We start from the raw sequence: 24,196 nt of genomic DNA on the forward strand, positions 1-24,196 counted from the left end.
TGCTATCTCAACCTCGACTTGGGGTGCGGGGCTCTACCCGGTGGTGGAGAGGGAAGGGGATGGAAGGGGGAGGGGATACACTCTGGGGGGGGTGGTCCCAGGAGGTGGTGAGCTGGGGACGCCTGGAGCTGACAGGCTGGGGTACCCCGTCGTGGGGGGACAGGGCTGGGTGGGCCAGGTATGGGCTGGGGGCTGTCATTCACTACAACTGCTGAGCGTGTCTGAGCTCCCCTTTGAGAGGGGAGGGGTCTTGTGGGGCAGTAGACCCTGGACATCTCTGTGAGCAGGCATGACTGGAGCCTGAGGCTGGTGAGGCTGTGGTTCAGCGCTGCCGGGCCCCTCCTGACCCCTCCCGACCATGGGTCCCCCCAGGGACCAACTCTTGCTCCCTCTGTCACCCCGTGGCAGCTACTCCGATCCTGCGTGGAGCCGGAACGTAAACATCTGACGAATAGACTGTTAAAGCCAAGAGAACCACTTAAATCTACAATGACTGAAGCACAAGATCCATCCTCCAAAATGACCGCTCGCCCCAAGCCACTTGATTCTGCACATCTCTCTGCTTGGCAATCCCACTTTCCAGCCAGCTGCACCTGTGGGGCCTCTGGGACCCTGTGCCCTGGTGTCCAGGCTGCTCCTGGCAGCAGGATCACATCCTGGACTCTGGAAGCCCTTCCCTCTTCCCACGGAGGAGCGGCCTCCTGGTGACAATGCCCATGGGGTGCTGTTGGGCACCATGGCCCAGCCAGACACTGCAGCCCCAGCTGGGCTGAGCCCGCCTGAGACCCCTTCGGGCCAGTGACACCCCCCACCCCGCCCCAGGCCCAGCGCAGGGTCCCTGAGGGACTTGGGGGACGGAGCTCCAATCCTCACTGTGGGCCTGCTCAGGGGCAGCTGCTCTCTGCACACCTGTGCACACCTGTGTGTGCCATGGGCGCCCACCCTTCCTGTCCCAGTCCCAGGGTGCTGTCCGTCCTGCTCCCCAAGGGGCCGTGCTGCTGGTCTGGGCCAGTTCCCAGACTTGGCCAATGGCAATGGCTCACGCTCCTTTGTGCCATCCTTTAGGGCAGCGGGAGGGCGAAGCCACTTTCTGAGGTTGTGAGGCCAGCCTCCAGGTTCTCCCCCTCCCAGCAGAGAGGAGTGGGGAGCAGTGGGGCTGCCACAGGGGCTGCTTCCCACTGCTCCAGCCTGAGGGTCACAGCCTGGGCACCCGCAACCTCCCTGCCATGACTCAGAGGCCGGCATCCCTCACCGTCACGGGCCTCACTGCGCCAACCAGGTCAAGACCAGGGGGGTCGGTCCTGCCGTGAGGAGCGGGGAGAGACATTGGCCTGTCGCCTTCCTGGGATGCCTCCAGGGGATCCAAGCAGACCTCTGGTCCATTCCTTTGTCTTTGTGCCCCTCTCCCAAATTATTCTGCCTCCCTCAGGGAAGCTGAGCCTGTGCCTTGTTGGAGTCCCCAGTCAACCACCAGAGCACGTGTGGGTCAGGGTGATCCGCACAGAAGGCTGCGTGGGGGGAGGGTGCCCCTTCCAACCCCACAGTCCTGTCTCCTGCCTGGCTCAGTGGCCCACGTCCCTGGCTTGAGTTTGCGGGTTGGCTAGGAAAGGAACATCTCAGAATGAATGAACCAAAAAGAAAAGGCACAGGGTGGCGGCGGGACAGGGTGTGCAGAAGTCAGGGGGTCTGCACTAGTCGAGGGGCGGTCACATCTTGCGGGGCGCGGGGGACGCGTCTCTGTCCAGGTCCGTTCCCGGAGGCCTCCAGCACAACCCCGAGCTGTGATCAGTATGACCAGAGTCAGGCGCTGCGGGGGTAGGCGCTGCGGGGCGCGCGAGGAGTTCGGGAGGGGGCTCCGGAGGGTGCGGCCGGGCGTGTGGACGCACGGGGAGTAGCCCGCGCTGGGCGGCCAGGGGCGTGTGATCGGGGGCGGCGACGCGGTGGGCTGGGGTGGGGACTCAGTCCCGAGTCCCGGGGCGCGGGGCGTGCGCGCGGAGCTGCTGCGCCCGTCCCGCGGGGACCTCTGGTGCCACAGTGGGGCGCGTGTCAGAGACCGTGCAACTGCCGTCCGCGGTGACGTGCGGCGGGGGCGGGACCAGGTGCGCCCCCTCCCCCAGCCTCCCGGAAGCGAGCCGCCGCGGGGCATTGTGGGCAGTGTGGTCCCTTCTAGCGCCAAGCAGCGGAGGCCGCGAGCGCGCAGGTAGTGGGGCTCCCCTGTCTGCAGGAGCTCCGGGGTGAGGACCGGGGGCTGCGGGAGGAGCGCGGGGGTGCACGCGCTCCGAGAGTCGGGGTGGACGGGGGCCGGGGGCTCTGGGGCCCGGGGAGAGCACAGGGTGCATGGGCCCCTGGCGCAGGGCTGGGCGCGGGGGCGCTGGCGCTGAGTGAAGGGGTGGTGAGTCCCACGTGCAGCCTCGCCCCATGTGGGAACCCAGGCGCACGCTCCAAGCGTCTGTCACCTTCGGTCTCCGCGCGGGCCTGTGGAGAAGCCCCCGGTGCGCTTCTGGTCTCCAGCCAAGCCACTGTCGTTTCCTGCGCCTGGAGTCTGTAGTTGTGAACAACTTCCCCTTGGAGCAGCGCCTGGCGCGGTTGGAGCCCTGCGCTGGAGACTGTCCAGAGCAGTGGGAAGCTCTACACGTCTACGGGAGGAAAGCTATCCCCCGGGTCCTATCCGAAACACTTGTCCTGAGTGTCCAGGTATCCGCCAGGCACACACGTGTGTTCACGGGGTTCCTCGCCATGTGGGGATCCCCGGCCGTAGGTCTCAGATTACAGGTTGGAATCTGGGCCAGCTGGGAACTCCAGAGTGCATCTAGAAGCAGCTGTCTCCCAGGCTGCCCCCAGTCCTGGAGCCGTAGTCCTCGGAGCTCCCTGCTGGGGCCCGACCTGGCTCGGGGAGAACCTTGCTCCGCGTCCGCCCTTTCCTCTGCACCCCCACCCCAGGCCCCAGTACAGGTGGCCTTTCCTTCCGGGGGCCCTGCTGCTCCTGTGTGGCGGCCCGTGCTCCCGGGATGGGGCCAAGCAACTCCCCGTGACCCTGCAGTCCAGCCATGGGCCCATGAGCTGGCAGCCCCCCGCTTGTTTTGGAAGCTTTGGGAAGCGCGTCCGGTGGTGCGGAGCCAAGTGTGGGAGACTGTGTGGGAGGGACGCACCTTCCAAAGTGGGCCCGGCCCGGTGTGGCGGGTGTCCCTTTAGTTCGGATCAGTGCCACCGCTCACGGCCCTGGTTGGTGGCCCCGCAGTGCCGGCTCCTTGAGGCCTGGCCCTTCTCTCCAGTGAGGCCTGTCGGGGCGTTTCCGCCTGTGACGGGTGGCAGAGGTCAGCGCTGCCTCGCGGCCCCCTCCCTGCAGTTCTGCCCTGGATGCCCCTGCAGGGGCCCTCTCCCCGTGGGGAGCCAGGGGTGCTGGTGAAGGGCGGGCCCAGGACTGTGCCCCCCACGGGAAGTTGGAGGAGGGCCTTACGTGGGTGGAAGGGACAGCTTTAAAGCAACGCTCAGGAAAAAACGTCAAGCAGGGATGACAGTGGCCATTTCTGAAGGGAGCCCCGCGGGGTCTGGTACCTTCTGTGCTTCTTGGCATCCTCACTGCTGTTTCTGCTCCCCTGGCACGGGGTAGGGGGAGGCTGGGCTCCAGGGGTCACTGGGCCGCCACGGGGCGGTAGAGGTTTCCTACGATAGGCAGCTGCCTTTGTCCGGGCTGGGCATCTTCACTCACGTCCTTGGAGAGTGGGTCCCTGGCACCCGGGCTGAGTGAGAAGCACAGAGGTAGTTTGAGTCCCTCTTTCTGGCGCGTGTGATGGCCCTTCCCAGCCCCCGTGAGGAGGCTGCCTTCCTTCGGCCACCCCTGCTGGGTGGCAGGCCTGAGGCTCAGGGGCTCCTTGAGCAGATGTTTTCGGAGACGGCAGGTAGAAGGCTCCCCGTGCAGCCTGGGAGACCCGCCAGCCAGGGGGCTGCGAGACCGTGTGCACGTGAGCCCAAGGTGAGCCCTTGGCCCTTTGCTCCTGTGATCCAAGAGTAGAGGAGGCCTGGGTTTCTCCCTGCTGGCCGGCGGAGGCCCCTCCTTCCTTCCAGCTGTGCCGTAACTCGGGAGGAAGGTGAGGGACTCCAGCACTGAGCATAGCGTCCCCAGATTGTAGGGGTGGGGCTGGGAGGGAGGGGCCGCAGCTCGTGGGACACTCCCCGAGACCCCATGTAAACCCCGTCCCTCCAGCCCTGCTCCCCGGGTGTCAGCAGACACTGCCCCCTACCCCTACCCCCGCCCCCCCAGCTCCCTGGCCAATGCAGGGTGTGGACCCTTGCATGTCCTTGCTTCTGGGGATGGCGGTGATCCACCACTGTGTCGTGACCCTGGAGGACTCCTGGGACCCTCAGGGCTGGGCGCCGGGGCCCTGCGGCCCATCTGCATGTCGGCCTGAGATACCGGAGGCGGAGCTCTTATCGGTGACCAGCTGGGAATTCCGAGGCAGCGGCTCCCTGCGTGCTCGGTCACCTGTTCGGGCGTGTCTGGGGGCCGAGTCAGGGTGCAGAGTCCTGGCGTGTGTCCGAGGCCTTCAGACACACTTCTGACAAGCTCACTGGAGTCTCAGAAGCACCACCTTGGGGTTTCAGAAGCCATGGGAGTCCAGGAAGTAGAAAGAAGAAGCTGGTGAGCTTGCTGGGTTCTGGTGTCTGAGACTTCCGCCCCGGGATTCCGGGACGCCAGGTAGGGAAGCCTTTGTCATCTCTTTCAGAACAGGGGGGCCGAGAGCAGGGGCTTGTAAATTCTGGGCTTTGTAAATTCTTGGCTGTTCACCCCACGCTGGGTGCTTATCTGGCTGAGAGTGTGCATTTTTCTGGCACCCAGGGAGCAGCGCCCTGGGAGTGGGAGAATGAACTTGGGGGACTCCTGGGGCTGGAGTGGGGGGCCGTGTGTGCACCCCCTGCCCCAAACAGCAGAGTCTTTCTGCTGGAGCCATTTGGCCTGTGTGTTCTTGGGGGACCACACCTCCCGGGGGGAGGGGTGCTGGGGGAGGGGCCGGGTTCCAGCGCCCCTCCTAGCTGGTGTTTCGCTTGGCCCTTGAGAACGTTGGGACCTAGGACCCTGTAACTCCGGGGCCACTGTTGCCCCCCTCACCCCTACCCTGCCCCTCACTGTAGCTTCACAAACACACCTGCCAGCCGCAGCTTCTTCAGGGGGTTGACTGCCATCACACAGCAGCCCCCCATTTTCCCTGAGTCACAGAAATAAACACAGGAGGAAGGAACAGCCGGGCTCATTTGACTGCAGTAGTTCCCCTTGCTGAGCAAGGCCCAGGCCTGTGTTGAAATCATGGTACTGGGTGAAGTCTTTCTCTGCCCTCGGTGGCCCCTGGGGGTTCTCTGCCCCCATCCCTGACCCCTGTACTGTGGTCTGGTGTGTGCCTGGCCCGGCAGGTCCTCCTCCTGCCACGTCCTCTGGGCTATCGCGGGCGCGACTGCTTCTCCTCTGGGTCTGGCACTTGGACACGCCTGGTGCTGTGACCCCGTGAGGATCAGGCCGTCAGACCTGGCGGGGGAGGTGCACGCAGCCCAGCAATCGCAGCCGGCGCCGTGAGCACGTGAGATGAGCCCAGTGTCCCCGGGGACCTGGATCTTAAATTGCATTTAGTTTTCGTTACTTAACATTTATGGGCCCCACGTGGTTGGCAGCCACCCTATGGGAGCTGCAGCGCTGGAGCCCCCAGAAGTGGTGACAGCGTGGCCTGGCTGGGCCTGGCTCCTGGATCGTCACACGCTCCAGGTTGGACCACGGGGCTGGGACTGGGGCTGGGGCTGAGGCCTGTCCACCGTGTGAGGTTGAGCCCGATTGAATGCCGGGGGGAGGAGCCCTTTGCAGCCAAGTTTCCGGGAGTGGGAGACGGCTGCGGGCTGTCTGCTGTGCTGCCCTGACTCTGGCTCTCCTTCCCAGGTACAGCGTCCCCTTCGGTCTCCTGCAGGGCCGTCGGGGACCTGGGCAGCATGGCCCTCTCCGGCCCGGAGGTGGAGAAGCAGGTGCCGGCGGAGCCCAGGCCGGGCCGCATGCTGCAGTCCTGGTGGAGCCTGGTGTTCTGCCTCTGCTTCTACGGCTTCATGGCCCAGATGCGGCCCGGGGAGAGCTTCATCACGCCTTACCTCCTGGGCCCCGACAAGAACTTCACGCAGAAGCAGGCACGTGGGTGCGCGTGTGGGCGGGACGGGCCGGAGCGTGGGGGCTGCTCGGGCTGCGGGCGCTGGCGGCTACCAGGTCCCCGCTGTTAGAGGGATGGCGGGTCCGGCAGAGGGGTCTATGCCTGCCGTGGGCCTCTGAAGGGAGAGTGCAAGGGGGCCCCCGCCCGCCCGCTGGGCCCTTGCTTCCAGCAGAGGCCTGTTTGCCCAAAGGGATTACGGAAGGAATTTGCCTTTTGCTCAGAACAAGGACAAAGGATCTCATTGGAACCTGACTAATAAGCTTATACCTGACGGGAGTCTCTGGGGTCAAACGTGGAGTAGAAGCAGCAACAGGCAGTGTCCCTCCCGGTTTCTGTCTCCATAAAATAAAACAAATCAAAAGGGCTCAGAGGCCGTTGGTTGATGAAGCTCACGGTCTAGGCTGTGGTCACCACACCTCGTCCTGCCTGAGGACCGCCCGCCACCCCAGAGCGTGGCCCCGGCCCGCCAGCCCTGTCTGTCCCCTCCAGGGTGGCCGCCGGCCTCCACACCCACTGTCGCTGTTGCTGGCCCCCTAGATTTCCCACTTGATTTCTTCAGGGAGCCCCTGCCTCTCCCTGGCCCAGATCTTGGCCCCAACCCCTCAGCAACCCCAGAATTAAGTCACATGGAGTCGCCGTGCAGATGAGGCCTGTTCCCTCAAAGTAGTCCTCTTGGAAGATGGACACACTGGGGTGCCTGGGCTGTGTGCACAGGCTCAAATCTGTGTGTGTGTGTGTGACTGTGTCTGACCGCACGGCCAGCACTGCAGCCAGAGGGGTCACTTCCCAGGTGAGTCCGGGGTGGGGGCTTGCCCCCCTCGAACAGCCAGTCTGGCACATCCCTCGCTCACTGATTGGCCAGTTCCCCGGACACCGCTGTGTTCTGCAAGGGGCTGTCTTCCACTGCGGAGGTGAGACGTGAGTGAGTGGGAAGCTCCGTGAAAATAACCAGAAGGAAAACCTGTCATGAACTCCCCCCACCTGCCCTCTTAGCTCATGCAGTAACTGATTAAACAATAGGTTGCAGAAATTAAGCCACCCACCAGGCCTTGGACGTGACCGGAGGACGGCAGGGGCCTGTCTGGGAAGAGCCCGGTGGGTCTGTGACCCTCCCACACAGATTTGGGCTGCAGCTGCCCAACTTGCATTCAGGACCTCAAACCCCAAACTGAGGGCCTGCCCACCCCTGCTCCAGGGGTCTCCGGGGTCTCCAGCTCGTCCCTGAGGGAAACGCTGCTGCTGGTGGCTTCCTGCTGTGACCCCCTGCAGCGTGAGGCTGCTTCCAGCTCCTCGGGCCAGCACCCGCGAGGCACTGTTGAGTTTCTGCCCATCTGATAGACGGAAGAGCTTGCTGCTGGGTTTGCATTTCCTCGATTTCTGCCGCGGTCCCGTGTTCCTGGCTGTCCCCGGAGCGAGGCCTCAGCCAGTCTCCCCCTCCCTGTGGGCGTCTGCCTTCCTGTGCCTGGCGGGCTCCTGGCGCTGGCGGGATCCACCGCCTGTGGGCAGCGGCTTCTCCTGTCTGCGCCGGCCTCCTCCCTGCTTGCCGTGGTCCTTTTATGCCGCAGCTTCACCTTTTAATTCTGCTGGATTTTCCTTTTGGTTTGTGCTGAGTGTTGCCCCACATGCCGCCACCCCCGGTTCGTGAAGTACCTCCGGAGGGTCCGAGTTTTGCTTTGCGCCTTTGGGCCTGTGATTCCTCTGCATCTGAGCTGCCTGGGTTGGGTCGTGCCCCCACCCCCGCCATGATGACCCCTGCCCCTCACACAGCAGTCCCTCCAAGCCCATGGCTGACCCTGCCGTTCTGGCGGGATCCTCTGTGACGGCCCTGTCCTGTCCTCCCTCCCCTGTCAGGCAGGACTCAGCGACCCCTGGGTGCTGCCAGGTGTTGGCTCTTGAGGCTGCTCCTCTTGGAATGCAGGTCCCCTCTGGCCTGGCCTGGCCCTGCTCCCCGGTCCTGCCGGTCCTCAGGGCCCGTGGCGCCCCATCCCGGTCCTGGCTGCTGTGGGGCCCCAGCCAGGCCTCCTGACTTCAGAGCAGCTGCTGCCCTGAAGCCACCTGGGTCATGACCTGGCCCCAGCTCCCACATCCTGCCCATCAGCCTGGACCCGGCCCGTCCAAACCGAGGTGTTGGGAAGTGGCCCAGCGATGCTGGACCGAGGCCAGTAGGAGGCCGTCCTCATGCCCCAGGGACTTTGTGGGTGCCCGTGCTCCCTGCACTTCACAGGTGTGACACAGGGCAGCCTCTCGCCTGGCCTGTGTGCTTGCCCTGCCTGAGAAGTGTGGGCAGCGGCAGTGGGACGGAGAGTCCAGCTGGTGTCCTTCAGCTCTGACCCCGTGGCCCTTGCAGCTGTGCAAGCCATCTGCCAAGAGGTTTTGTCAGCTAACTGAGGGATGGTTTGATGTTCCAGGACTTTTCCATAAACAAGGCTCTGACCCCTGCAGCTGGCCCCCATGGCTCTGGGACCAGTGCTGGTTACTCATCCTGCCCCGGGGACGGACTTGGACCAATACTGTCTTAGACTGTCCTGGGGCCATTAGTGCTCGGTGTTTGGGGGACCACAGCCTTTGGGGTCAGCCGTGGCTTCTGGTGGGCATGTGGTGCAGGAGGCCACCAGGCAGGGGAGCCCTGGAGGTGGTGGGTGTGCGTGCCAGCCTGGGGTCCTGGGCACACACTGGGAAGCACTGCCCTGGGGCTGGCTGGTCAGGTGGCACATCCTGGGTGGACAGATTCGAGGGCTGCAGAAACCTGCAGGTGAGCCGGCCACTAAGCGGTGGGCTTGGCTGGGCCCCACGTGCTGGCCTGGGCTCGGCCCTGGCTCCTCGGTAGCATCTGTAAAGTGGGCCTTGGTGCCTGCTGGCCTTGCAGGGCTGAGGGCCCCCTGGGCTGGCGCAGGGATCGCCCCATGGTGTTAGCAGGTGGCCAGGCCTGAGTCAGGTAGGACCCAAGGGAGGCCAAAGCCTCTGAGAGCCCAACAAGGCCCGAGGCTCACCTGGTGCTGCCCTGGCTGATCTGAGCCATGGCCAGGCCCTGGGCAGCATCAGGTGGAATCCCTGGGTGAGGCTCTCAGTCGGAGCCCCTGGGAGGTGTCAGATGGGGTCTGGTGCAACCCCTGTGAGGAGCCACCTGCTGAAAACCCACCTGGGGCCTCAGGAGAGGCTCTGAGCACAGGGTGCCCCCTGTGTCCATCCCCCAGGAAGGGGCCAAGGCCAGGGGCCTGGGCCTCTCGTGAGCTGGGACCTCTTGGTGGGGCCTGGGCCCAGGTGAGTCCAGGATAGCCCTTCCTGGGCGGCCATGGGCACATCTGGCTGTTGTCCCAAGTGGGTCTGTGGCTCTGGCCTCTGCCCTGTGTGCCCAGGAAGGAGGTTCCTACTGGGCCAGCCCTCTTTGAATGGAGAGCTGAGTGACCGAGGCTGCGGGCAGCTCCCTTGGTGGAGCCGGGAGTCCTGGGTCCCGTGGACGCATCCCCCTAGTCCTGCCTGGCAAAGGGGGGTTGAGGGCCCGGTCCTCTCCTGCATACCTTGTGCCCTGGGACCGAGTGGGATCGGCCACTGAAGGCCTTCCTTGGCGGCCAGCATGAGTGTAGATTGGTCACAGCTCTGTTTTCTGTATCGGTAGACTTAAGGTGAAATCATATCGTGTTTTTATTTAGGTAGAAACAAACAAGCCTGGATCAGCATGGCTTAGCATGTAGTTACTGGTTATTTTCAGTGTACTTACCAGCTCTCTGCGTGTGTCAGCACCGAGCTACTGTCTGAGAAGCACGCCCGTGGGGGATGGGGTCAGGGTAGAGCACGGTCGGGGGTCGGGCTGTGCTTTTCTCCATTTCCCGGGCTGCCCTGGACAGTCTTAATGGGCTGCACGTTTTTGGAGGACGGCGCTCCCCACGTGGTCCTGGTGGGGCGCCGCGGTAAAGGGGTCCGTGGGGTCCGGGTGGGGCTCCCAGGCACCCGGCCAAGCCCGGTAGCCGTGATGGGCGACGGGCGCTCCGGGGGCTTGGGGTCACACGCCTGCTGTCCCGCAGGTCACCAACGAGATCACGCCGGTCCTGTCCTACTCCTACCTGGCAGTGCTGGTGCCCGTCTTCCTGCTGACCGACTACCTGCGCTACAAGCCGGTGCTGCTGCTGCAGGGCCTGAGCTACGTGTCCGTGTGGCTTCTGCTGCTCTTCGGCTCGTCCGTGCTGCACATGCAGTTCATGGAGTTCTTCTTCAGCATCACCATGGCAGCCCGCATCGCCTACTCCTCGTACATCTTCTCGCTGGTGCCCCCCGCCTGCTACCAGCGCATGGCCGGCTACTCGCGGGCCTCCGTGCTGCTGGGTGTCTTCACCAGCTCCGTGCTGGGCCAGCTGCTGGTCACGATGGGCAGGGTCCCCTTCTCCACGCTCAACTACATCTCGCTGGCTTTCCTCACCTTCAGCCTGGTCCTCACGCTCTTCCTGAAGCGCCCCAAGCGCAGCCTCTTCTTCAACCGCGGAGCGCCCGCGTGTCCCGGGGCCTCGCCCTCCGAGCTGGACCGGATGAACCTGGGCCAAGTTCAGCCCACGGGTGGGAAGCCGGGCCGGCTGCCGGCCTCCTGGCGGGACTCGGCGCTCGCGCACATGCTCCGCGAGCTGGGCCGCACCGCGCAGCTGCCGCAGCTGCGCCTCTGGTCCCTCTGGTGGGTCTTCAACTCCGCCGGCTACTACCTGATCGTCTACTACGTGCACATCCTGTGGAACGTGGTCAACCCCACCACGGACACCACGAGGGTCTACAACGGCGGGGCGGATGCCGCCTCCACTCTGCTCGGTACGCCCGGCCTGCCTCACCCAGACGGGGGTCACCCGTGAGGCCAAGGACGGCGCCGACGCGTCTTGTCTCCCCAGGTGCTGTCACCTCCTTTGCCGCCGGCTTCGTGAAGATCCGTTGGGCGCTGTGGGCGAAGCTGATCATCGCGGTGGTGACGGTGCTGCAGGCTGGGCTCATCTTCCTCATGTACAAGACCAGCAACATCTGGCTGTGCTACTCGGCCTTTGTGCTCTTCCGTGGCTCCTACCAGTTCCTGGTGCCCATCGCCACGTGAGTCGGGCTGGTGCGGGGTGGCCATGTGGGACTGCTGGCAGGAGAGTCCCGAAAGACTGGAGCCGAGGGTGGGCAGCTGGAGGGTCGTGCACTGTGTGTATCGAGAGGCCTCCTTCCAGAAGGTTCCGTGGGGAGCAGCAGGGGTGTGTGCCGGGCAGCGTGGAGCAGGTGTTCTGGTACGTCACTCACATCAGGAGGCGCGTGAGCCCTGGGTGCCTTTAGCCAGGGCCCCACTTGTCCACAGCATGCCCCGTCCTGGCCACTGGGATCGCAAGGCTGGGCAAGGAGCCATGTGGGTGTCCCCTTTGCTCCCCCCTCGAGCCGCAGTGTCCACAGGGACCGGACCTTGGGAAGTCCTTTCTTCCAGTCTCCTGGCCCTGCTGTCCTATCTTGGGTCATTCCCATCCCCTCCCACTCCCGCTGCTGGGCACGGTGGCCCACAGCCCAAGAGTGACTGGGTGACCCAGCTTGCCTTCTGCCTGGGGGAGCCCTTCCCCTGATGCCCTTGTGTTCCTCACAGTCCTGGGGATGCTCCAGCACTGGCCCAGGGACATCCCGGGAGCTGCGTGCCGGCCACCCATGCCTTCCAGAACCTTCCTCAGCCTGCATCTTGCTGGCTTCTGACACCCTCATACACCCTTTGGACTGGACCTCTCACGAAGCTGCACACCATGTGTTCACCCCAGACATGTGATCACACCATATGTGTTCACACCATAACATGCCCTCATGCCACACACAGCACACGTGCTCAGGACACATGCTTACACCTCCTGCACCTGGCAGGTGGCCTGTCATTGTCCCCAGCTGTTTGGCCCTAGCTCCCCTCCGAGCCCCATCTCCCTGGGGGCACCTCCCTCCGCACTTCAACTGTCCACTCCGATCACACACAACGAGATCTGTCCCTGCCTGGTGTTGAGCTCAGAGCGTGTCCTCAGACTCCTGACCCTCTGCAGCCGTCGCCCCGCAGTGTGGTGGCCTGATTGCCCTGAGCCGTCTCACAGGAGCGCCCGGCACCCAGCGTCCCTCTCCTGCCCTGGGCTGTGTCCTTCCTTTCCTCCCCCTCAGGGTCAGTGCTGCCCAGACACCCCGACTACCCTGGCCCTGCTCTCTTGGTTTCTGCTCCTAATGCCCCCCTGCTCCCGTGGCCGTGGCTGTGGCCTGGACTTCCGCGCAACCTGGACGCTGTGTCCTCCCCTCCTGAGGCTCAGCCTGCAAACGTCCCACCTGTCCTGTCACTGTCGGCGTTCCGGAGCGGGCGCCAGGGCCGTGGGTGTCCTTCCCTCACTTCTCCCAGGACCACTTAGTGTCTCAGGTGTTCTTGTTAATTGTAGAAGCCATAGATGTTCGTGGCAAAAAGATCTGACACGATGCAGAAAAGGTCAAATGTGAGGCAGGAAGGCGTGAAGGAGACAACAGACCCCCTCGGACCCCCTCAGACCCCCTCGGATCCCCTCGGACCCCCTCGGACCCCCTCAGACCCCAGCCCCCGTGGCTGACGTGGGTGTTGGGCTGCCTGGAGCGAGCCGGGGTCACCCTGCACCCCTGCCCCTCGTAACCGTGTGGCTCCACGTCAGAGGGCATTGTCCTTGGTCCTCCTGGTGATAAGGCCCCTGTCTCCGATATCTTCCTGTGACAGACAACATGGGAGCCACACCCTCTCACCTACGTTTTTCTTCCCAAATTCTGATAATGGCCTCAGGTGGGTCCTGGAAGGGAACCGGCCAGGTCAGAGGGCACGTGCTTTGGAAGGGGGTTTCAGAGATGTTGCAGACGCTGTCCAGGCAGGCACACAGCCCCTGCGGGTGGTGGAGGGCGGCCCGCGGGCCAGTTGCCTTTCCCTGGTGTCCTGCCCAGTTTATACCTGTGGCTTCTTTTTCTGCTGGGATTTCTTTTTTCCTGATTATCTGCAGCGCGCTTACATCTACCACACGTGACAGGAGCCTTTTATTACGTGTTGCCATGTTCCTGTTTGCTTTCATCCGACTCTCGGAGTTGGCGCAGCACTGCCTGAGTCGGTTGTGTGTGTGGTGTGGCGTCCTGCCTGTGCCCGCAGGACCTGGCCCAGCTCCCGCTTCCCAGGAGTTACTCGGTCACCAGGGACCTTTGATCCGCCTGCTGTCTTCTCTTAGTGCGCCGTTTGTCACATGACTGCTCATCCTCCTACTTTGTGTACTGTCCCCTCCCCTGAGCCCCCCAGCAGAAGCTCCTCAGTCATTCTCTTTAAAGACTTCTTGGGTATTTTTGTTCGTTTATTCTTCAGAACTCTAGGACACTTCTTGATCAGTTTTTTCTTTTTTTTTTTAAAGGCACTTTGGGGCTTTTAATTGGAAGTACGTTCAAATGTTAATTTCTTTGCAGAGCATTGCAGGCTCTGAGCATATTAATTCCTCCTGCCTTCTTTGTTTGTTTTACGGTTCTTTCTATAATGTAGTGAATCACTTAACGACAAAGGACTTTAATCCGGAATTTTCCTCGTACTCTGTCCGGGCAGTGCCCTGTCTGTTAACGCCCAACTCTCATGAGGCCGATTTTCCGGGAACCTGTAGCGATGATGACTTACTCTGCCCTGGAGTTACCAGGAGACTTGAAGTATCTCCCGAGGTTGCCTTCTGCACCTGGCTTTGCACTCGCTTTGTGAGTCGTGCAGGAGGACATGCCAGATCAGGACGCAGCCCCGGAGCGGTGGGCCGCCTGGGCACTGGGCGGGTCTCGCCTGTCCCCCACGGCTGTTCCTGGCAGCCCAGGAGCGCTGCCCCGCACCTGGGCCTCTGCGCCTGTGCGTGCATCTCGCCCCCAGCTGAGTCTGACCTCGGCCGCTTCCCCGTTAAGTTTTCAGATCGCGTCTTCTCTTTCTCAAGAGCTCCGCGCCCTTGTCTTCGGAGTCAACACGTTCCTCGCCACTGTTCTCAAGACCATCATCACCCTCGTTGTCTCCGACAAGCGGGGCCTGGGCCTCCCGGTCCGCTCTCAGGTGAGCCCCCGTTTTGGGCTCACTTCCTTGAGGAGGGAAGGCTCTGGGGCGTGTCCTGGCCAGGCCTCCTGGTGGCCACCCAGCCAGTGGTGTTGCCTTTCCCGGGACCCAGACCACAGACCCGCTGAGGGTGGGGCGTCTCCATCCAGACCCTCTGGACTGAGCGGGAGCAGGGAGGGAAGGGTCAGAGGGCAAGGTGACAGGGGGCCACAATCCGGCCTGTGCGGCTCCCTGCCAGGGCTGAGTTTGGGGCTGTAAATGCCGCCCGCGTCTGGGCAGTGCGGTGGGCATACGCGGTCGAGTGTGGTGAGACCTCTGGGGCCTCCCGAGGCTGGCCTGGGTGCAGGTCGCTCTGGAGGCGCTCTCACTGGCCCTGGGCGCCCCCTGCACTGGCTGAGGTCCCAGGAGGAACAGAGGCGTGACCGAGCATTCCCTGTGCCCTCGTTCAGGTCCCTGCCTGCGATGGGTCCTGGCTCACGTGACAGCTGTCTGTCTCCTCTGTGGAGGGCAGCGGAGAGTGGAGCTCGTGGGGTTGACGTTGGCGCGTGCTGGCCCCTTTCCCATCCCCTTCCTCCATCCGGTCCTAGGCAGGTCCTCGGTCTTCCAAGAAGAACTTGAGAATTCCTGTTCGCTGTGAGGCTGGGGGCCGCTCGGGCATGTGACTCCCAGTGGCCTCACCCAGGGCAGGACCACTCTTGAGTGAGCTGGAATTAGCCAGAGGATGGTCCCGTGGGAGGGATTGTTACCGGGCTCCCCGGGGATCCTGCCCCACACTCTGCCTGTGGGACGCAGCCTCCATCTGCTGGGAGCCCAGACCTCCCTGGGGCTTGGTCAGCTCCATGGAGAAGTCCCAGCCCTCTGTCCGAGGTGCCTTGGTGATCTCAAAGCTGGCCAGGAAGGAAGTCGCGGGCATGAGAGACCCTCTTGTTCAGAAACTGGCTTTTTGGATGGGGTTTGGGCATCCATTTTGGTGAAGAACATCAGAGCCTCTGGTCCTTTGTGTCCACATGGGCAGGCAGGTTTTGGCCCTTGGTCACCAGTGGAGCCCTCCAGGGACACTGCCCCATCCACCCCAGGCTGAACACTGGGGACTGTGGCTGAGCAGGGTGGCCAGGCTGGACTCAGGTCCACAGGTGCATGTGCAGCTGCACCTATGGGGTGGGCGGGAGGGGTTGTCCGGAGAGCACAAGGCCTGTCGTCCAGAGTTGGCGGGCTGGGGCCTCCTTCACTGGGGACCCTCCAGGGCAGGCCTCTCCCCCAGAGCGGTGACCTCCGCAGGGGAGCATGTTGTCCCCTGGCCTTTCCATGGGGCCTTGCCTGGCAGCTCTCCAGCTGGCCTGGGAGGGGCCCCAGCACCTGGGGGAGCCTCTCCCTTTCTGGAGCCCTGGGTGTCCCGGCTCTGGGCAGCGGGGCTTCCGAGGGGCCCAAGGCGGGGGGCAGGGGCTGGGCCTTCCTCGCCTGACCTGGCCCCAGCCCCTTCCACGTGACAGCTTCTGGCCACGTTGGGTCAAGCTGACGACAATATATGGATTTTTCTCCTGCTGGATTAATCTCCTGGTTAAAAGGTAACTCTAGAGGTTTGTTCGTAGCTGGAAATCCTGGGGGCGTCCAGAAGGAAAGTCACCCTGGCTCCGCCTACTCACCTTTCCTGCGTGTGGCTCTCTGGGTGCCCTTTCCCTCCGTCCTGGGTGGTGAGAGCCGGGCAGAGCCGGGGGTGGGAACCAGCACGGAGCGTGCAGGGAGCTGGCCTGGGCTGGCTTGTCTTCTCAGTTGAACTGTACTTCTGGGTCACCACACACTCACCTGTGGGGTAACAGGGGATGCAAAGACCCAAGTACCTGGTGCGGGCCCAGCCTCCCCACCGGTCACGTCCTGCAGTTCTGCGGCGCGGGCGCTCTCGGGATACGGACCGCGCACAGTCGAGACGGGAGCAGCCCCCCCTGCCCCCTGCGGCCACACCGGGCCCCCACCCTGCCTCCTCCCTGACCGCTGGCCACCACGGTCTGCCCCCCATTTCTATAGCATTGTCATTGCGAGAGTGGGACCCTGCAGCTGTGAGTCGGGATTGCCTTCCCCACTCAGCCCAAGTCCTGGAGACACGTAGCTACTCACTCTGGTCCTTTGCGGCGTGGGGCTCCGCGGTGGCTGGACCACGGCTCATTTACCGACTCACCGCCAAGAGCCCTGGCTTTATCTGGTTGGGGGCTGCTCTAAACATTTGTTTATAGCTTTTTGTGTGAACCCAGATTTCCATTTCTCTGGACAAATGCCCTGAAGTGCAGTTGTTGAGTCACGTGGTGGCTGCCAGACTGTTTTCCACGGTCGCTGCACCATTTTACATTCCCACTGGCCGTGCCTGAGGGATCCGGTTTCCCCACATTCTCATCAGCTTTCAGTGTGGTCACCATTTCTGTTCGGCCGTTGCAAACAGTGTGGAGGGCTGATGGTCCCTGTGGTTTGAATTTGCATTTCCCTGATGGCTGTGAGGCTCTTCTTCCCACGTGCAGCTGCCATCTGTACATCCTCTTTGGTGAAGTGTTTCTTCACTTTTCTACCCATTCATTTCCTAATTGGCTCCTTTGTTTTTTCACTTGAGTTTGGAGAATGTCTGTAGATTCTAGGTAGTCGTCCTTTGTTGGGTGTGTGCTTTGCAAAGTCTTCTCCCTGCTCGTAGCTCACCGTCTCATCTTCCTAATAGGGTTGTTTTCAACATAAGTTTTTAATTTTGATGAGGTCTGATTTATTCACTTGTCCTTTTGTGGATCTTAGTTTTGGTGTCACATATAATAACTCTTTGGCCCTGGGTCCCAAAGATTTTCCCCAACATCTCAGTCTATGACCTGTTTTGAGTTAATCTTTGTGTAAGGTGTGAAGCTTACAACATTTCATTCCTTTGTCTGTGGATGTCTGGTTGCTCTAGCACCATTTGCTGAAAAGACTGAATTGCTTTCCACCACTTGCATGAGTCTGTTTCTGGGCTCTCTGTCTGTTCTGTTGAGCTATGTGCCTACCCTCCCTCCACCACCACACTGTCCTGCTTGTGTAGCTAGGTGGTAAGTTTTTGAAATTTGGTACACTGATTCCTCCAACTTTGAAATTAAAAAAAAAATTATTTTAGCTCTTATAGTTTCTTTGCCTTTCCCTATAAATTTTAGAGTAATCATGTATATATCTACAAAATTTTTTGCTGGCCTTTTGCTAGGAATTGCATTAAGCCTGTTTATCAATATTGGGAGAATTGACATCTTTTATTATGTTGAATCTTCCAACCTGTGAACATGGTATGTCTCTCCATTTATTTAGGACTTGGATTTCTTTCAGCATTTTGTAGTTTTCAACATGCAAGTACTGTAGTGCTGTGCATGTTTTGTTAGATTTACTCCTAAGAATTTCAGTGGTTTTTGAGCAATTGTAAATGATACTGTATTTATAATTTTGGTGTCTGCATTAATCTTCTAGGGCTGCCATAACAAAATATCACACACTGGGTAGTTTATGCAGCAGAAATTTATTCTCTAACAGTCTGGAGGCTGGAAGTCTGAGATCGAGGTGTCAGCAGGTTTGGTTTCTCCTGAGGCCTCTCTCCTCAGCATGCAGACGGCCGTCTTCTCCTTGTGTCCCCACGTGGTCTTTCCTCGGTGCGTGTGCACTCCTGGTGTCTCTCTCTCTCTTATAAGGAGTCCCACCCTCATGACCTCATTTCACCTTAATCATTCCTGAAAGGCCCCATCTCTAAATACAGTCACACTGGGGCTTAGGGCTTCAACAAATGAATTTTGGAGGGATACAGTTCAGTCCATAACAGTGTCCAGGTGTTCACTGCTAGTACAGGCAGACTTCACTTTATTGTGCTTCACTTTAAAGTGCTTCACAGATACTGACTTTTTTACAAGTTGAAGGTTTGTGGCAACCCTGCATTGTCAGATGACAGTTAGCAGTTTTTAGCAATAAAGTATTTTTATTAAGGTATGCACATTGGTTTTTTTAGACATAGTGCTGTTGCACACTTAATAGACTATATTATAGCATAAACATAATTATTGTATGCACTGGGAAACCAAAAAATTTGTGTGACTTGCTTTATTGCAATATTTACTTTATTGCGGTGGTTCGGAACTGAGCAATATCTCTGAGGTCTGCCTGTATAAGAAATACACTGATATTTGTGAGTTAACCTTGTATAGTCTTGCTGAGGTCACTTATTAGTTCTGGGAGGTCTTTTTTTTTAATGCTTTTTATCTATTTTTCTTGCCTTACTGTTACTGGCTAGAACTTTTGTCCTTATTATTTCCTTCTTTCTGCTTGCTTTGGATTTATTTTGCTCATCTTTTTCTAGGTTCTTTAGATGGGAGCTTAGATAAATCGTATGAGAATTCTTCTTTTCTAATATTTCCATTTATTGCTATACATTTCCCTCTCAGCCTGCTTTAGCTGCACCCCACAGATGTTGATATGTTGTATTTTCTTTTTCATTCATTACTATGTTTTTCTGTCTCCTTTCATACTTTCTAGTTGACCTATGATTATTTCAAAATGTGTTGTTTATTTTCCAAGTGTTTTGATATTTTCCTGTTATCTTTCTGTTATTAATTTCTATTTTGATTATGTTCTATTGTGATCAGAGAACACAATCTGTATTATTTCAATTCTTATAATTTGTTGAGGTTTGTTTTAGGGGCCAGGACATGGTCTATCTTGTTATAAGCTCCATGTACACTTGAAAAGAATGTGAATTCTGCTGTTTTGGGGTGGAGTGTTCCATAAATATCAATAAGGTCCTATAGTCGATGGTGGTATTGCTTTCTTCTCTATCCTTATGGATTTTTTTGTCTGGCCTATTGTTGAGAAGGGGTGTTGAGGTTTCCATTTATAATTGTGACTTTCTCTATTTCTCCTTTCAATTCTGTCGTGTTTTTGCTTCACGTTTTTGCAGCTCTCTGTTGCATACACATACACTGGATATCTTGGTGGATTGAGCCTTTTATCATTATATAATGTTCTTCGCTGCCTGTGGCCATTTTCTTTTCTCTGAAGTCTACTTTACGTGATATTAATATAGCCATTCTGCTTTCCTTTGGTTAATGTTTACATGACATATTGTCTTCCATCCTTTTACTTTTAACTTGACTATATTGTTATACCTGAGTATCTTGTAGATAGCATATGGTTGTCATGTTTTTTTAATCCACTCTGCCAGTATCTGTCTGTAATTGGTTTATTTAGACCATTTATATTTAGTGTAATTGTTGATGTATTAGTCCTTATGTCTGCCATTTCATTTTTTGTTTTCTTTTTATTCTCTCTGCCTTTTGTTTCTGTTTTCTTTTTTTGTGCCTTCTCATAGATTATTTATAGATTCTTCAGAATTTCATTTTGGTTTATCTGTTGTATTTTTGAGTGTATCTCTCATGGTAACTTTTTTGATGGTTGCTTTGTGTATTAAATGGCCAGTTGTAGTGAAGTATTGAAATCTCACCTCCTTTAGGTCACTTTTCTCTCTACTGTTTAAGTGCCTTACTTATTTCTTCTATATATCATTAGAGCCACCTAAGATAGGATAATAACTTTTGCTCCAGCTGTCAAACATTTAGGAAACTGAAGAGAAGGAAAGTCTATTTACCCACAATTTTGATCACTGTGTTCTTTCTCCTTCCTGATGTTCCAAGTTTCTTATCATTTACTTTCTGTTTAGAGAACCTCCTTTAAGCATTCTTTCAAGGCAGGTCTGCCAGTGACAAATTGTTCTTTTAGTTTTTCTTTATCTGAGAATGTCTTGATTTATTTTTCATTCCTGAATTTTTTAGTACGAGAAAAATTTGTCATTTCCTTGTGGCCTTCCTGGTTTCTGATGAAAAATCCACTGTCGTTCTAATTATTTTTCCCTTAAGGTGTCATTTTTTTTTCTGGCTGCTTTCAAGCTTTTTCCTTTTTCTTTGTCTTTAACTTTCAAAAATTTGAATATAGTGTGTTGGTCTGATTTGGGGGGTGTTGTCTTGTTTGGGGTTCTCTCAGCTTCTTGAATCTATAGGTTTATGTCCCTTGCCAGACTTGGGAAGTTTTCTGAGTCATTATTTCCTCAAGTACTTTTTCAGCTCCCTTTTTTTTCTTTCTTCTTATTTTACACCCATGACACAGTGTTACATTTTGTCCCCTGGAGAATGAGGCTCTGCTTTTTTTCCCCCACCTCTTTTCTCTTTGTTGTTCAGATTTGATGATTTCTACTGTTCCATCTTCCAGTTCACTGATTCTTTTCTCTGTGCCCTCCATTCTGTTGTTGAGACCATTTGCTGAGTATTTATTTTGGTTATTATATTTTTCAATTGTAACTTTTCGTCTTTATCTCTCCTGTTTCTTTGCTGAGACTTTTCTCATTTGTCTCAAGCATGTTTGTTATTGCTTGTTGAACCATTTTTATGATGGCTACCTTAAAATCCTTCTCAGATAACTTTAACATCTCTGTCATCTTGGTGTGGGTGTCTGTTGATTGTATTTCATTCATTTAGAGATCTCTGTGGTTGTAAGTATGCTGAGTGATTTTTTTTTTTTAATGAAACCTGTATGTTTTGGCTGTTATGTTTTGGCTGTTATGTTTTGAGACTCTGGCTCTTATTTAATCCTTCTGTTTTAGCTAGCTTCTCCTGACACCAGCCTAGCAGAGGACTAGGGGCATGCAACTCGTTATAGCCAGGTGGGGTGGAATTCCAGGCTCCCGACTCAGCCCTCCTCACAGTGAAGGGTGGGGCGGGGCCTCTCCTTACTGCTGGGCAAGGAAGGGAGTGCCAGCCCCCCACATGGCCTGCAGTGGTCAGGAGGGCCATGGGTGCCTCATTACTGCTCCCCATGTGGCCTCCAGTGACACTGGTGGGGGAGGGGCATTCTCACTGCTGCTGGGTGGGGTACAAGTCCTGACTCTTCAGGGAGGGGGGCACCACCTGGGGGGAGTGAAAGTCCAGGCTTTCCATGGGGTCCCTATGGATGAACATTCCAGCTCCCCACTGGGCCCTGACCAACACCACCCGACGGGGGTGAGGGGTTTTACAGCCTGGGTCACGAGGGTGGAGTCTGGCTGGAAGAGAGTGGTTCCCATTCATCAGTGTCCTGTCCTGCTGGCTGGGGTGGGGGGTCCCTCTCCTGATCCTTCGGTCAGAGCAGCTTTTGTTGAGTGTTTTCTTCTGTGTTTCCTGGTATTTCTGGTTTGTGGGCTTCTTTGGTTCCTTTAAAAAATACTTGCAGCAGAAAGGAAAAAAGCCCAGGGAACACATTGCCGTGGTGCCCCTTGGATTCCAAGGTCCCAGCTAGTCTGCCCCCATCCACTTTTCAGAGGCACCTTCTGTGTGTCGTCTGTGCAGTGTCCAGGGTTTTAATCGTACTTGGGAGGAACAGGCAAGTCATGCCAGCTCCGTCTTCCCGGAAGCCAAGTCCCTGACGTTTCATTTCCTGGTTTTGCTTCTGAAAATGAGCTTTCCTAGAAGGGCTGAGCATGCAGTGCTGAGGGGTTCTTGGGGAGACCACTTGGGGCAGCTGAGCTCCGGGGCCGTGGGCGGGACTCACACTCGTCTGGCCCCCACACGAAGTTGACCACCCTGGACCCCCTGCCCACTGAGGTCTGAGAATCGGGGGGAGTTTCCCGTGTGCAGGGCACTCCTCCGTGTGCGTCACCGCTGTGCAGCTTCGCTGGTCCCCGGGTGCAGGGCTGCACTGCCCTGGGGCCATGGGGGCTGCGGGGGCCACGAGACCTGGGCGGCCTGTTCTCCTCCACCAGCCTCCGCCCGCACAGGTGTCCTCCGTGAGGACTTGGCCCCAGAGCCAAGTGCACATGTGCTGTCACACAAGGTGATCAAAGTGCTGCGGGGCAGATGGCGAAGGCGCAGAAGTGCCGGGTTTACAGAAGCTCCGCTGGGTGGGTGGGGGCTGGGCCCTGCTCCTGCCTCCACGGCCCCTGGGTGCCCACCCCCCTTGCCGTGCGTGCTCCGCTGGCCTCTGAGCGGGAGGGCGTGAGGGCGGGTGCCCCGCCCGCCTCACCTGCGCCCTCTCTCTTCCAGTTCCTCATCTACTCTGTGTACTTCCTGGTGCTGTTTGCCGCCTATGTCCTTGCGGCCTTGCTGGCGGGCCTGCGCCACTTCCAACAGGGCCGCCACCAGCCCCTGCCGCCGGCCCAGGAGCTGATGAGCCCGGTGCGGGAGCCGGCCGCGCAGGACGGGCCCGCCCCAGAGGCCGGCATGCGAGCCGTGGGGGAGCCGATGCAGCGGCCCGAGGCCAAGGCCTGACCCTGCCCGACCTGCTCTCCTGGCCGGCGGGCGGCCAGATTCCTGACAGCAGAGGCAGCGAGCCTGGGCCTTGGCCTCACAGCTGACACGTCCCCAGCAGCCGCCTGTCTTCTGGGTGTCCGCAGCCAGGTTTCCGGCATCGTCCACATCGTCAGGTTGTGGCAGGGGTGACTGTCGGGCCCCCGTGCTCCGTCCCTGAGACCCAGGCCTCGGGGGCCTCCAGCCTCTGCGAGGGGCCCTTGGCTCACCCCGGGCGGGGCACTCCTCAGCCCTGCTTCACGCCCTGGCCATGACCCACGGCCTGCCGGGGGCGCTCAGGCAGCTGCCCGGCCACTGGGGGCTGGTTTGCTGTCCCTGCCTACACGTGGCTGGTGCGGGGGGTCCACGTGCCCGCCAGACCTCCCTGCTTTCACCCCCTTGTCCCAGGGAAATGGCACAGTGGTCCCAGACGCAAGCCCAGGGGACCCGGTGCCCACGGGGCGTCCCGGGCCCTGGGGGTGGGGTCCGTGTTCCTGAGCCCGTGGCTGGACCGTGACGTCCGCGCTTGTCCAGGTGCCTCCGTTGTAAACAATGCTGTGTTCCTTTTTTAAAAAAACTGACCAAAATGAGGACCCTCTTCTGGCTTGTTTCCGGGGGAGAAGTGGGGCGCTGGGGGTGGCGGTTCCGTCGGGTGGAAGCCCGGGAGCACCAGCTCCTCCGTTCTGGGCTTCACCCCAGGTCCTCTCTGTCCTTCGATCCGGAGCTGGGTTGATGCTGGCCCCCTCCCGGTGATGGGGGCCACTCACGCGCCAGCCCCTGGGGGACTTGCCCACGTTCCCCGGGCACTGCCGCCGGGCCCGAGAGCTGGTCGTGCTTCCTCTGAGACGTGACACCGTCCACTTGGCCCCAGGCACGTGAAGCAGACACACAGCCCCAGGAGACCCCTGACTCCACGCATCCATCCGGTCAAGAGAGGGTCCCAGCCCTGCCCCCCCAGCAGGTGAGGACCCAACCCCGTCCTGAGCTGAACCCGGCCCCTCCCATGGCCTCCGGCCCTCATCCAGGGTCTTTGGGAAAGGTCGCTGCTGCGAGTTCAGAGCACGCCGCCTGGTGGAGAAGGGGCCGGAGCTGGCTGCCCCCTGGGACCCCTGAGGTCAGATTGGGTGACCAGGGCGTCTCGGGGCACCCTGAGGGTCAAGGAAGAGGCTGTACACGCAGCTTGACTCAACTCACGGCTGTTGGTGTGGGTCAGATAGGGCAGGTGGTCCCCAGGCGCCTCCGCTCAAGACACCACAGCCGACCCCAGGGCGCTGCTGGGAAAGGGCAGCACCCCCTCCATGCTCAGGGAGCTGGCGGGGCTTGATGGGTGGAGGAGGCTCGCCTCTGGCTACTGACCCAGGAGGCAGGGCTCTGCTCTGTGCCCCCCATGAGCATGACCCAGCGCCCTGGTCTCCCGCTGCCCCCTGCTTCCCCTGCAGCCTCCCCACAGGCGCTGGTCCCCCCGCTCGGCCTCTGCCACCCCCGGTCCCGAGCTCCTGGGGCACCACTGAGCCCCTGCTCTGTGCAGTGTGCACGGCCCCTCGGGCTCAGACATCTGCCACAGCTGTGGGGGGCACGGGGGCCGGGGCCGGACCACCTACCCGGCTCCGAAGAGCTTGTGAGGCTGCTGGCCACTGCCAGGGAGACCCTGAGAGAGAAAAAAGGTGTGGGGCGCCTGTGGCATCCATGGACAG

General features: G+C 59.1%; 1 protein-coding gene across 13 annotated transcripts; it reads left to right on the forward strand.

Moving 5' to 3' along the window:
• Positions 1 to 2,132: 2,132 nt before the first annotated feature.
• Positions 2,133 to 23,089, forward strand: SLC19A1 (solute carrier family 19 member 1). 13 transcript variants are annotated; one of them, XM_060100352.1, is made up of 6 exons: positions 2,133 to 2,200; positions 4,603 to 6,159; positions 10,202 to 10,970; positions 11,048 to 11,240; positions 14,105 to 14,217; positions 22,260 to 23,089. In XM_060100352.1, the coding sequence occupies exons 2-6, from the start codon at positions 5,971 to 5,973 to the stop codon at positions 22,568 to 22,570; spliced, it is 1,575 nt and encodes a 524-aa protein (XP_059956335.1). In that variant the 5' UTR covers positions 2,133 to 2,200; positions 4,603 to 5,970; the 3' UTR covers positions 22,571 to 23,089. The 13 variants fall into 13 exon arrangements, with proteins under 13 accessions (XP_059956335.1, XP_059956329.1, XP_059956340.1 ...); XM_060100346.1 differs by having other exon boundaries at positions 2,145 to 2,234; XM_060100357.1 differs by having other exon boundaries at positions 2,145 to 2,234; positions 5,921 to 6,159.
• Positions 23,090 to 24,196: the final 1,107 nt, after the last annotated feature.

Source organism: Mesoplodon densirostris, chromosome 5 (assembly GCF_025265405.1).
Source record: "Mesoplodon densirostris isolate mMesDen1 chromosome 5, mMesDen1 primary haplotype, whole genome shotgun sequence".
Lineage (NCBI taxonomy): Eukaryota > Metazoa > Chordata > Mammalia > Artiodactyla > Ziphiidae > Mesoplodon > Mesoplodon densirostris.